We start from the raw sequence: 12396 nt of genomic DNA, 5'->3' as shown, positions 1-12396 counted from the left end.
CCCATTTAGTTTAATAGAGACGACCTTGTAGCAGCCTGTGTGTTAAAAGCCACCCTGTGTGGAAAAAGTAGCACCTTTTGTCTCCGCCCGTTAGGTTTTTACAGGACCTGCGATGCAGACTGTTGCATTCCACACCTGCCACCCTGGAGCTGTCCAGTGTTTGTCTCTGTTGTCGTCTCCCTCTGCATGTTTACTCAGGTCTAACAAACGACCCTCCCTCCTCACACCCTCTGCATGGTTTCAGACTGGTGAAGCAAATGCATGTGGTTGCTTCTACTCAGGTGAAATGTTTGATAAGATGTGCTATTTTTCACGGCTTGATCATAAAATCTCAACACAGTCTTGTCATGAAGCAAATGCACACACACACACACACATACACACCTCCCCCCTCCACTTGTTCTCTCCTTTGCTCTACCTGATTTATATGCATCCTCACATTCCTACACACACACACACAGACGTACACAATGCACATTCACACAAAAGAGGAGTTGCTTTAGGTTATAAATCTGATTAACGTCCACCCACTATGTTTACACACTGCCTTCACTGGAGGCAGCTGATACAGAGCAGCAGCATCATGAATCTCATGAGACATTAGGTGAAGCTCCATACATCTCCCTCTGTTAGCGTCACGACCAGCCTCTTTGCTCTCACAACCATCGTCTTTCACTAGCAAACACAGCACACAGGACATTTACACCCATCATGAGTCTGACATATAATCAATAGTCACTTAAGGCACACATTTCATTAGTAACAAGATGAGCAGAACATGCTACACTGAGAGGAGACGGGCCTGTGAGCCCCATGGTCAATACTAACCCCTGACCCTCTCTTCCTGTCTTCTTCTTCTAGGGTTTTCCGTTGACTCAGCCATGGGGATAATGAGCCTCGGGGAGCTGACCTTCGTGGCGGGTGCACCTCGGGCCAATCACACGGGGGCGGTGGTGCTGCTGAGGAAAGACAACGTGTACCGGCTGGTGCCGCAGCACATCTTCTGGGGGGAGGAGCTGGCGTCTTCATTTGGGTACTCTGTGGCTACGGCGGATCTGAACAGGGACGGGTGAGGAGTCAGTCTGCATGATCATGACGTAGATAATGGTAACGAGCGGTCGAAGAGATATTAGGTTCATTCAGATCAAGCAGAAATACAGCAATGTAGAAATACTTAATTACAAGTAAAAGTCCAGCATTCACAAATTTACTTCATTTTTACTAGAAAAAACATAAATATTGTCCAAAGTTTCAAAAGTAAAAGTACACATTTGGCACAACGGGCCCTGTCAGTGGGATATTTCTATGATACAGAGTAATTATAGATGAATGAACATATTACAGCACTTTACTGCAGCAGTTTGAGTTGGAGCTAATTTTTATAAATTGACAATATATTTTATAGTTGGACAATCTCACAGAGCAAAACCTTTGCACAACTGTGGATTAACAGGTGCGAAGGATAGGCAAACAACCCCCCCTCCAAATAAAGAACAATATTTGCCTCTGAAATGTAGTAGAGCAGAAGTTGAGAGGGAATGGTTTTCAAAACTAAGGGGCTAACAAAACTCACTTCAGTGTTTTATCATTTTTTCAAATATTCTTTTAATTCTCTGTCTGTGTTTCTGTTCCCAGCTGGACAGATCTGATTGTTGGAGCTCCTAATTTCTTCGACCGTAAAGCAGAGATCGGTGGAGCTGTGTACGTGTACCTGAACCCCTTCGGCCACTGGGACGATCAGGCTCGGCCGATCCGTCTCAACGGGACCTACGACTCCATGTTTGGAATGACGGTCAGCAACATCGGAGATCTGGACCAGGACGGATACGGCGGTGAGAACAAATACAAAGTCATGACCTTAAGGGTTCTCTGATACACTGATTACTAGTTTGTACTGCTGCTGTCATTGGTGTAGATTTCTTTAACTCAGTTTCACTTTTCTACATCTGTGCAGATATTGCTGTCGGGGCACCGTTTGATGGAGATGGCAAAGTTTTCATCTACAGAGGTTCAGATGCTGGAATTGAAACCAAACCTGCTCAGGTGAGTCCTAAGTTTCATACAACTGTATGTGGAGGAGCTGTATGTGTCTGAATGCGTGAAGACTGATCTGTGTTTCTTGTCCCATCAGGTGCTGGATGGTCGTGACTTTGATGTGAGACGTTTTGGATACTCCATCTCAGGTGGTTTGGATATTGATAATAACCAGTACCCAGACCTTGCAGTGGGCTCTCTTAATGACTCAGTGGTTCTCTTCAGGTGAGAAAAGATTTGTTTGAAAACCCAAATTAGATGCATTTGATGCACAGGAAACATAAAGGCCAAATTCTTAGCTCTGAAAGATACAGTACATAAAGTCTTATCATAAATATTGCATGTTCACAATCAATCTTTTTCTATGTGTCCCTAAGGTCTCGTCCAGTCATCCATGTGATCAGAGAAATATCCATCAACCCTCAATACATTGATCTGGAGCAGCACAACTGCAAGGGGAGAGAAGGAGTCTGGTAAGAGCTGATGGCGTGACCAATATTTAAACTGCCACTGATTTTCCTTTCCTGTTGTAAACACTGTAACACAGGTGTTTTTTTGCACTTTTCCCCATCTGCTGTTTTTAGCGTGGAGGTCAAGGCCTGCTTCACCTTCAAAGCCCACCCAGAACACTACTCACCACACATGAGTAAGTCACAACCATTTTTGTTCTCCTCTCATGTGGGACTTCAGCTCACCCTCTTAGTGACAGCAGTCATTTCTATTTACAGTGAAAAGTAACCCTATCTGTGGTGTAACGTTAGACTTTATTTTGATTAAATCACAGCTGTGTAATACTGTATTCCCTTAGATGGGGGTTTCTTATATGTTCGGCCCCTGGTGGGTTCTTTAAGTGCTCTCAGTGTGTGTCCTGACATTTCTGGTTTTTCAATCCCTTCATCTCTCTTCATGCATCGCTCACCGTTTTGCTCCCTTCAAGCCCTGGTGGTGCACTTTGAAGCCGACACAGAGCGCAGGAAGTTGGGCCTCCCGCACCGTGTCAACTTCCTGGGCCGCAGTTCCCTGGAGCCGGAGTACACTCAGACTGAAGAAGTGGCGCTGCATCGGCAGCTACACCCTGTGTGCACCACTGCTACCTTCCAGCTCAATGTAAGTAACTTCTATGCGTTCATGTCGTCCAGATCAGAAACAGCATATTATTAATATAGTTATTTATTGCTGTATTATTTGCTTAGCTTCTAAACAATACTTGGTGATTCTGTATCATGTTTTTGTCTTTTATTGTTTCCAAATGTGAAAAATCGAATCCACGTGTTTAAAAAACTCAACCACATATGATATTTCATTCACTTGTGAAAAAAGCCAATTGAATGTAAAAATAATGTGTGTAAATGTGAAATTCACATGTGAAAAAGAACATTGCGTGTGCCATTTTTTGTTTCACATGTGAAAAAAAGCCTATCACCTCTGAATTTATGTAATTCACATGTGAAAATGTACATTTTAGATAACAAAAACTTCCAGTTCACGTGACTTTATTGTCTTTTTACATGTTAAAATTGAAATATTGTGGAAATTCTAATTCCCATGTGAATATTTGTAATTCATATACAGTATGAAAGTATATATTTCACATGTGGAAATCTCATTCATTTGCAAAAATGGCAATCACTTGAAAAATGTCCAGTTCACATTAACTTTTAACGTTCACATTTTAATTAAAATGTGAAAATATTTAATTGAAATCCCTCCAAGCGCAAATGCTAATTTCATATGTGAAATTATTGTAAGGGATATCAAAAATAGATAGAAATAATCTTACTTTAAAGATTGTACTGAATTTCAAGGCACTGAATAGTTTCCTTTCCACTCAATATATTCAAATAATACCCACACTTTTGCGCTATAATCCAAGTCTTTGAACCAGTGTTTGATTGTCTGTTAATCTTTTTCATATCGCTGTCCGTGCAGGAGAGCATCCGTGACAAACTGCGTCCCATCTCACTGGCGATAACCCACACCATCAAGCCTGTGCCACCACGCAGACACTCAGGAGCTAAGAAGCTGGAGAAGCTGGCGCCTGTACTGAGTGTTTCCCCCTCTAACACACTGCAGTCTGAGGTCTGTACCGAAAAAGGAAGCACAACTATTTTATGGTCTGGATTAATTTTAATGGGCTACACTTGCCCGCAGATTAGTGTAGAAACAAGTCGAGCTCGATGGGGCACATTCAGGGTTTTTAAGGAATGTTAAAGCCAAAATTATGACACATAAATCATATCCAGCTGATTAATGAATTTTGGCTAACAACATAAACATGGATAAATGAGATTTTTTGTAGCAACACAGGGATTCAAAGTGGTGTAAACCCTGGATTTCTTGCTTTGATTCTGTTGTGAAAAAGTGGTTACTTAACATGCACCTGCTGTGAAGATCATTTACACACATAAAGCAGCGTAAACTGAGATGTTTTTGAGTCAGCATCCTCTCCTGGAGCCTTAAGCTGATTCTTACCCTTGTAAAATCTCACACACACATTCAATGGCTGCATCCCATGCAGTCATTTGTCTCCCTTATCCCTCTAATTTATGCTGCAGTAAAAACTTTTTGTTATATAAACACATTTCAATATTAATCATGCTAATGATAATAATAAAATCTTGTATTAAAAACCGAAAAAGTTGATGTTAAATATGCTTTGAGATTCAATAAAAGAGTTGACGCCTGTCTCGTTTACCGTCTGAAGGTGAACTTCCTGCGAGAAGGATGCGGCAGTGACAAAATCTGCCAGAGCAACCTGAAGCTGAAGTACCAGTTTGGAACCAGACCTCTGAACTCCGACCTCTTCACCCCGCTGCCGAAGTTAGTATCTGCAGAGCTTGTTCAGAGTGTGATAATATGTCGCTGTACACAACTGTAAATGTGTGTTTCCCTTCTTCTTTCCCTTCATGTAGAGATGAGGATGATGTGCAGGTGTTCTCCCTGTCAAACCAGAGGTTGGTGGTGCTGGAGATCACCGTCACCAACATGCCCTCTGACCCGCTGAGCCCAGAGGAGGACGGAGATGACGCTCATGCCGCTCAGCTGCTCATCTCCCTCCCGAACACTCTGTCGTACGCCGGCTCCAGAGTCCCACCTCAGGTATGTCTTGTAGTGTTGTAGAGGTGAGATCGTGTCTGTTTGAGTTTCTGTTTTTGCTGATAGTGTTTGTTTGATATCCTGACTGACTGTAGATGAGATGCCAGGCGAACCAGAATGGCTCCCAAATTGAATGTGACCTGGGAAACCCTGTGAAACGAGATACTAAGGTGAGGAGACACAAAAGTCAAAGCTTGAAGAAACGTCAGCATTGAAAATGGATTAAAATGATACAAATTGGTTTATTATTTCATATACTTTCATGCCTTTTGATGTTTCCTTCCTTCAATATGGAACAAAATCAGCATAATTCACCACTAGTCATGCTTTGGTCAGCTTTAAGTGTAATGCTTTGTATTTCTTTGTCTGAAATATCCATTCATGTTTCCCTTTTTTAGCTGAAGTTCTCCATCAACTTGAGCACATCTAACATCACAATTGAGACCACTGAGCTGACAGCAGATCTGGCTCTGACAACGTAAGCCCTCTACATCTTTTTTTCACATCAAGCTTCGATTATTTAACTGCAGATATTTCACTTGTTTGGACTACATAATGCAATGATCACTGTGTTTGTTCATGGTTTTGTCCTCAGTATCAGTGAGCAGCCTGACCTGGTACCAGTCACAGCATTTGCTAAAGTGGTGATAGAGCTCCCTCTGTCTGTCAGTGGGTGAGTGACACCTTCAATGTTAAAAAAAAAAAAAAATGTCGATCAGTGTTTACCAAAGTCCTCACATTTCTTTGGTTTCTGTCCACAACCCAAAGATATTCAGTTTACTGTCATAGACTTTTTTTCCTGAAAAAATTACTCAAATCAATTATTCGATTATCAAAATAGATGCCAATTAATTTAATAGTCGTCAACTTATTGATTATTTGTTGCACTGGCTGATCAGAGGGCTGCTGTTTGTTAAGGCGGGTTAAACTCTGTGGCCACATATTAAATAAATTGATCTTAGTTATCAGAGACTTGCTATAATCTCAGACTACTGTACCTTGTAAACAGATATATATATATATATATATATGAAGCTGTGTGTGTGTGTGTGTGTGTGTCTGCAGCTGTCAGACCAACTGATGTGATTGTGTTTTCACTGCAGGCTTGCTCGTCCTCACCAGCTGTTCTTTAGCGGGACAGTGAAGGGAGAGAGTGCAATGACCAGTCTGGAGGACATCGGCAGCCCTGTGGATTTAGAATTTGTGGTGAGTGTGTGTGTGTGTGTGTGTGTATCTGTGCAGGTGTACACATCTTGTATAATCTGTCAATTAAGATATGAGATAAAACTGCCAATCTGCAAAGTTTCCTCACATGTATTCTTTTCCGTCAGGTTGCTAACCCCGGTCAAGCTCTGCAGACGCTCGGCTCGGCCTTCCTCAACATCATGTGGCCTTATGAGCTGACCAATGAGAAATGGCTCCTGTATCCGGCCAGCTTGAAGTTTGATGGTCACTCAGACTCACAGTGCACCCCATCAGGGGCTTTGAATCCTCTGAAGCTCTACAGCTCCTCACTTACAGAACTTCCACTGCATGTTAATAACACAGTAAGTAGGATTTCCTATTTCAACAGCACCTACAGTATAAAGACTAAAGACTTTTTTCTAAGTTCAGCTCTGTCTGTGGCAGAGAAGGCTTGATGCAGACTATGTGGTTGATTAATGTTTTTAAAAAAACATTTTTTAAATACATTTGTTTTATCTGCAATCAGATAAAGTCAGTTGACCCATTTACAACATATACATACAAGTAAATATATGTGTAATTACTTGTACTTGTACTTTTGATACTTAAGTACATTTAATATCAGATACTTTTACTAAGGTAACTCTGGGTACTTTACTGGTATTCACAGAATGGAGAGAAATTGAGTATTCATGTTGGGATGCATATGTAAGATGATAAAAACTCCTTTTTCTCCTTAAATATAATGTATTTTCCATCCAGATCAAGAAAAAGAAGTGGTTAGTGAAGGAGAGGGGATGTCTTTTAAATTACAATTGTTAAGGTGTTAAGCAAAATTCAACCATTCAACCAGACTGACACATCTCTGTCTGTATAATTGTGTTGCCTTCACAAGGTTGGGCGAACGCGCCGCTCCTACCCAGAGGAAGAAGGTCAAGTGATGACAAAAGGCAGCGTGGGAAGAACCACCCCGGCTGTGGCAGCTTCAGAGAGACGCAAGTCACTCAAACTGGTAAGAAGGAAAAGGAGAGAGCAGGCGAGAGGAGAGAGAAGTCGAATGAAACACAGAGGAAATGTGAAGGGGATTCTTTATTCTCACATACAAGCACACTCAGTATTTAATGCTAATCCAGGATTTATTGATTGCCAGCTGCTGTATTTACAGGCTACCAAACACACCTAAAACATAGTTGCACAATAGAAAAGATGCAGGCTCCATTACTTTTGTTGATCACCACCTTTATAGCTGCTTCTGTCTGTCTGTCCCCAGAGTGTTTAACTGTCATTCTTGTCCTCCAGGATTGTCTCTTGGGGTCGGCTCGCTGTATCCTGTTTCAGTGTCCCCTCCACAGCTTCTCTGGTCAGGCCGTCCTCAAGATCCACGCCAGGCTGTGGAACAGCAGTTTCATAGAGGTAAAAAAAGAAAAATCCTGTACTCATTTCATCAGCTCCTTTTGGGAACTACAGCCCGGCACAGCTTCCGTCCAGCTGTTACAGCTGCTGCTGACACTAACATTGATCAAATGCATGTGAATGACTGATCACTGCAGCAAGTGCATGTACAGACTGAAGCTTTGATGTTAAGGCGGTCAGCAAACTGTGAATACAGCTGTCAGCTTTGACCTCTGAATCACCTGCAGCTGCTGGTTTCATATTCAGACGGAGATCCAAGAGTAACAAGAAAATATCCAGCTGACATGGTGTTTGCTTTTTCCTTGAGAATCCAATAAAATGGGTTTGAGGTGGTAGATTTCTTCTGTGGCTTGACTTATTTACTTAAATACTTTTTAACATGAGTCTTATTCCCAGTTTTAGCCATCGCTCTTATTATTTGTTGTGATGGGCATGTGTTAGCTAATATCAATGATGGCTGTAAATACAAACATAAATCCAGATTATAGATGAGTATAGATCCTGCTCACATATTATTGGCTGAAATGTTAATATTAAAAGGACATTATGACTGTTAATAGTTGAAATGGTTTTGATTGTTGCTGTTCTCTGTCTGTCAGGAGTTCCCAGCAGTCAGTGCTCTGGAGCTGCTGGTCAGAGCCAACATCACTGTGAAGTCCACCATCAAACACCTGGTCCTCAAGGATGCTGCTGCGCAGGTACCCACACTTCAGATCATCATCTCGTTTTGATGTTTTTTTATATTAAATATGGGCTCTTTTAAATTTCACCTGTTATCACAGGCATGTCTGACCTGAGTTAGAGATTAATGCAACCTTGAGCAGTGGTGTACAGTATATCTTCTGTTTTTCATTGAGATGACATCCTCCCTTCCCCTCCAGGTTCCAGTGATGATCTATCCCGAGCCTGGTCTCGCTGACCAGTACTGGATCCCCTGGTGGATCATCCTCATAGCCGTACTGGCAGGCATCCTGTTGTTGACTCTACTGGTCTGCATACTGTGGAAGGTAACACTTTTACTCTCTATACACCTTCTATAGCCTACACCTTCTTGTTCTATGTCCTAAGTCACAAAACAGATATTTATGTGAAAGGTTGTTTCAAAAAGTATTGAAATATTCAAGATGGAAGGATAGTTTGGACACTTGTGCCTCATTAAAATGTACTTTAATGGTGCAAAAAGGTAGTTGATTGTCGAGTCTTTCCAGATTGTCAAATACTGATACTCTGGGTAAGTAGGTCGAGCCTGCCACCAAACCAAGGCATCAGTATTTGACAATCTGGGAATGAGACTCAGTAAATCAACTATCTTACAAACTGCACCTTCAATAGCTAATATTGATAGTGGGTACATAACAGGTTTATAGTTTCCTTGACTTCATCCCTGTCCCCTCTGGCCATTACACCGCTGGTGTTTTGTCATCACTTTCAATGTTAGTCCAATTATTTCTATCCGCTTTGTTCTGTTCTGTCCTATAATCATTTTATTCTCTCCAGCTCACTCTCATCTGTTCCTTTCCTGTGTGTCCTCTGTGTGTCATCCATTTTGTTTTGTCTCTTCTCACTGTCATCTGGGGACTCTCTATCCCTAAATCCCCTTTCTATTTCATTTCCCATTGTTTTTGTTCCTGTGGTGATCTGTCGCCCAGTGTGGGTTCTTCAAGCGCAGTGAGCGGCGCCCACACTATGAGACGGACTACTACCGCGCCCATTTGGGGGTCCAACCCTCGGAGGCGGAGAAGCAGGCATCAGAACTATAATATAAAGACTATTTCACTCTGGCCTGCTCTCCCCTCCTCCTCTCCCTCCAAGCGGTAAACAATCGCTTTGTTCCCAGACTCACTCTGGTGTGGCTGGTGGTGTTCATTATAGTATGAAGTATTAGCACATTTTGGCACTCTTAAAAACAAATACACACAGAGAGCAGCAGGGGGATGGCAGACAGTTGACCATTTGTTAAGCCCCAGTCCCCTTAGTTACTGTTGCCACGCTTAGTATTTAGTTTGCATTTGCACTGATAATGGTGTCAGATTTTGAGCGATATCTAACACTACAAACTACAAATACAAAATAAAAAAGAGAGAAAACAGTGGGCCTTTCACTTATAGCCCTTTTTGGGCCGAAGTGCATCACGTGACGCTCTTCCTGGGGGCTTGGTTACAGCATTGTTTTGTATTTCAGTCTAAAGCTAAGCTTATAAGTATAATAAGGAAACATGTAGGATCAGACTTCATACAAATTCAACAGATTTCATCCTGATGCTGTCTTTACTTGACCTGCATGCTCGGACAAACACGACAGAGATGAGTTAAACGCTTTACCGTTTCCAGTTTTAAAGATTACAAGAGCAAAGGCTTTTAGGATGAGAAGTAACCGATGATGTATGTAGCTGGCAAAAGTTAGTTAGTTTTAATGAGTTGGCTTGTGAATATGTTAATGCTAAGTTACTACTGTAGGCCAGTTAGCCAGGCATGCTAACGTTTACAGCTCACAACCATGTCTAGTTAAGGTTGCCAAGATATGATTGGACAGTGGCTAATTGGGGGAGGGGCTTAGTGAATGGTCAGTTAGCTGTGCTTATGTTCATATCATCATGTCTCTCTGAAACAACATGAACGCCATTATGGTGCCTTCTGTCACTGCATCATGGATAGCAACATGTTTTGTTGTATAATGGATTATAAAGTGATGCCTTACTCGAGCACTGTTTTCTCTTTTTAATCTGCATACTGAACACCATCCAGCCATCTCTTCTTCAGGGCTTTCAGATGCCTGCCGTGCTGTGTGTTGTGCCTCTGCTGTCGACGTTACAGTTTAATTATCTACTTGTTCATTCTGGCACCAATCTATGAAGACCATTCATTTTCACGCTGCGCTTGACACACGGTTATCAATCTATTAACACACCGATTTTAATTGCATTTCATGACCAAGAGGCTTTTTCAGGTGCCAGAATCAACTTTTTTTTTTAAATTACTATAAGAAGGTGCTTTAGTTTGTATTAATGTGTGCAATTTTTCTTAACCGCACTTTGGCAGCCTGGCGTTGGAGTGTGAATCAAGGACACCTAAGACAGATGCTGAAGTAGAAGTGCAGAGCATGTGGATGTGCTTTTTGGGTGGATGTACCTTTTTATTAAATAGTCACCTTAACTGCACAAGGTCATCAGATAATCACTTTTTCTTCTCATCTGTCTGGGATGAACTAGAAGACTTTACTTAAGTGGAATAAATAGCATTTATACGTTTCTTGCAGTGCATGATTTTGAAAAACCAGACCATTTTATCTAATGAAATAAGGCCAAACGCATTCTTACACATGCCATCAGTTAACAATTGTTTTCCCTTCCTGTCTCTTCCTCTATGTCTGCCTATCTGCTTTCTTCCTTCCTCTGCCGACAGTGTGGCTTCTTCCAGCGGGCCCACTACAAAGACAAATTGCCTCAGTACCACGCGGTGAAGATTCCTCGCGAGGACCGGCCACAGTTCCAGACTGAGAAGTCAGGAGCCGTCCATAAAAAGGAATGGGCCACGCACTGGAGCGACGGGACCTCGTAACTCCCCCCTGAAGCACTGACAGACTGAATTAATTCAAATCACCATGTGTGGCACTCATCCTGTCTTTGCATTGGAAATAACGGACTAAATACGTGCACATGGACTGAGATCATGACATCTTGTGCACTCTGTACTGTGTCAGTACTCGTTACACTCTGACTGGATCTATATCCTCCCGTAGCCCGCTGATGGCTGGCCTTGGGTAGTCAATCAATACTGTGCATCTATATCAGTGTTTTACAGTAAATACTGAAGGCCTGCAACAATATTAGAACCAGAGTAGCTGCTCAATATGTTTCACAGAGTGCTGACGCTCACATGGACCTCACTGACAGAAGGAGGACAGACCATCACAACGCAAAGACATGCATGAATGCACAAACTAAAGTATAATATTAGACGCATACAGACACACTGGACATTGTTGTTGAAGAAGCCACTGCCCGTGACAAAGACTACTTTTTGCCTTAACTACTGTAAGACTGACGACTTATATGGGCAATGAAAAAAAATGCTTTTTTTTATATATATAAATGATGTTTTGGGACTTCCTTTCAGTCAGCACTGGTAAACATTGGGGAAATGTTGGTATGTAAGATAAGTAAAGTGAGATGTTGCAGAACACTGAATGTGTTGTTGTCTGGGCTGGCTGAAGAAGCCATTCAATAAGTTCACCTGATGGTTTTTGTATATCCTTATTCAAGGAAAGACTTTTTTGTTAATATGTCAGTCAAATGTACTGTGCAGGAATAGTTTATCGTCTGAGTGAACTTGAATAAGAACAACAAAGCCACAATAAAGAGCCGAAGTCACACCCCGTCCGGTCCACGGGACCTTAATCCAGAAAAACTATGCATGGTAGTGAATGTGAGTGAGTAATTGTCTTATTCTATTTGATTTGTGCTGTGAAATACACATGTGATGCTTGTCAATTAAAAAGTCACAGTTTGTCATAAAAATGAAATGTGAGACTGTGAAAATACAGAATTAGAAAGACTACACACCCAACAGCCATCAACAAGTGACGTTGTCTTGTTTCACGCTCACCAAAAACCAAAACTGTGTACACCTGCTCCCATATACACTGTAAAGTTTAAAAGTTACCCATTAC

The 12396-nt window shown here is 41.7% G+C and overlaps 1 protein-coding gene across 1 annotated transcript in view; it reads left to right on the top strand.

Annotated features, from left to right (window-relative positions):
* itga7 (integrin, alpha 7) overlaps window positions 1-11285 on the top strand; it is a 32169-nt gene extending 20884 nt beyond the window's left edge. The window contains exons 7-26 of the mRNA XM_073468550.1: window positions 862-1069; window positions 1636-1832; window positions 1955-2043; window positions 2132-2259; window positions 2412-2507; window positions 2619-2680; window positions 2972-3141; window positions 3964-4113; window positions 4739-4854; window positions 4947-5133; window positions 5226-5300; window positions 5529-5608; window positions 5726-5803; window positions 6234-6336; window positions 6462-6677; window positions 7211-7327; window positions 7615-7728; window positions 8328-8426; window positions 8610-8735; window positions 11130-11285. Coding sequence (XP_073324651.1) covers window positions 862-1069; window positions 1636-1832; window positions 1955-2043; window positions 2132-2259; window positions 2412-2507; window positions 2619-2680; window positions 2972-3141; window positions 3964-4113; window positions 4739-4854; window positions 4947-5133; window positions 5226-5300; window positions 5529-5608; window positions 5726-5803; window positions 6234-6336; window positions 6462-6677; window positions 7211-7327; window positions 7615-7728; window positions 8328-8426; window positions 8610-8735; window positions 11130-11285 — 2567 coding nt within the window. The remainder of the gene's footprint in view (window positions 1-861; window positions 1070-1635; window positions 1833-1954; window positions 2044-2131; window positions 2260-2411; window positions 2508-2618; window positions 2681-2971; window positions 3142-3963; window positions 4114-4738; window positions 4855-4946; window positions 5134-5225; window positions 5301-5528; window positions 5609-5725; window positions 5804-6233; window positions 6337-6461; window positions 6678-7210; window positions 7328-7614; window positions 7729-8327; window positions 8427-8609; window positions 8736-11129) is intronic.
* The last annotated feature ends 1111 nt before the right edge of the window (window positions 11286-12396 follow it).

The sequence above is a fragment of the Pagrus major genome, chromosome 6 (assembly GCF_040436345.1).
Source record: "Pagrus major chromosome 6, Pma_NU_1.0".
NCBI classification, from domain to species: Eukaryota; Metazoa; Chordata; class Actinopteri; order Spariformes; family Sparidae; genus Pagrus; species Pagrus major.
The sequence above is the reverse complement of the archived record's forward strand: the minus strand, read 5'-3'. Positions and strand labels throughout refer to the sequence as shown.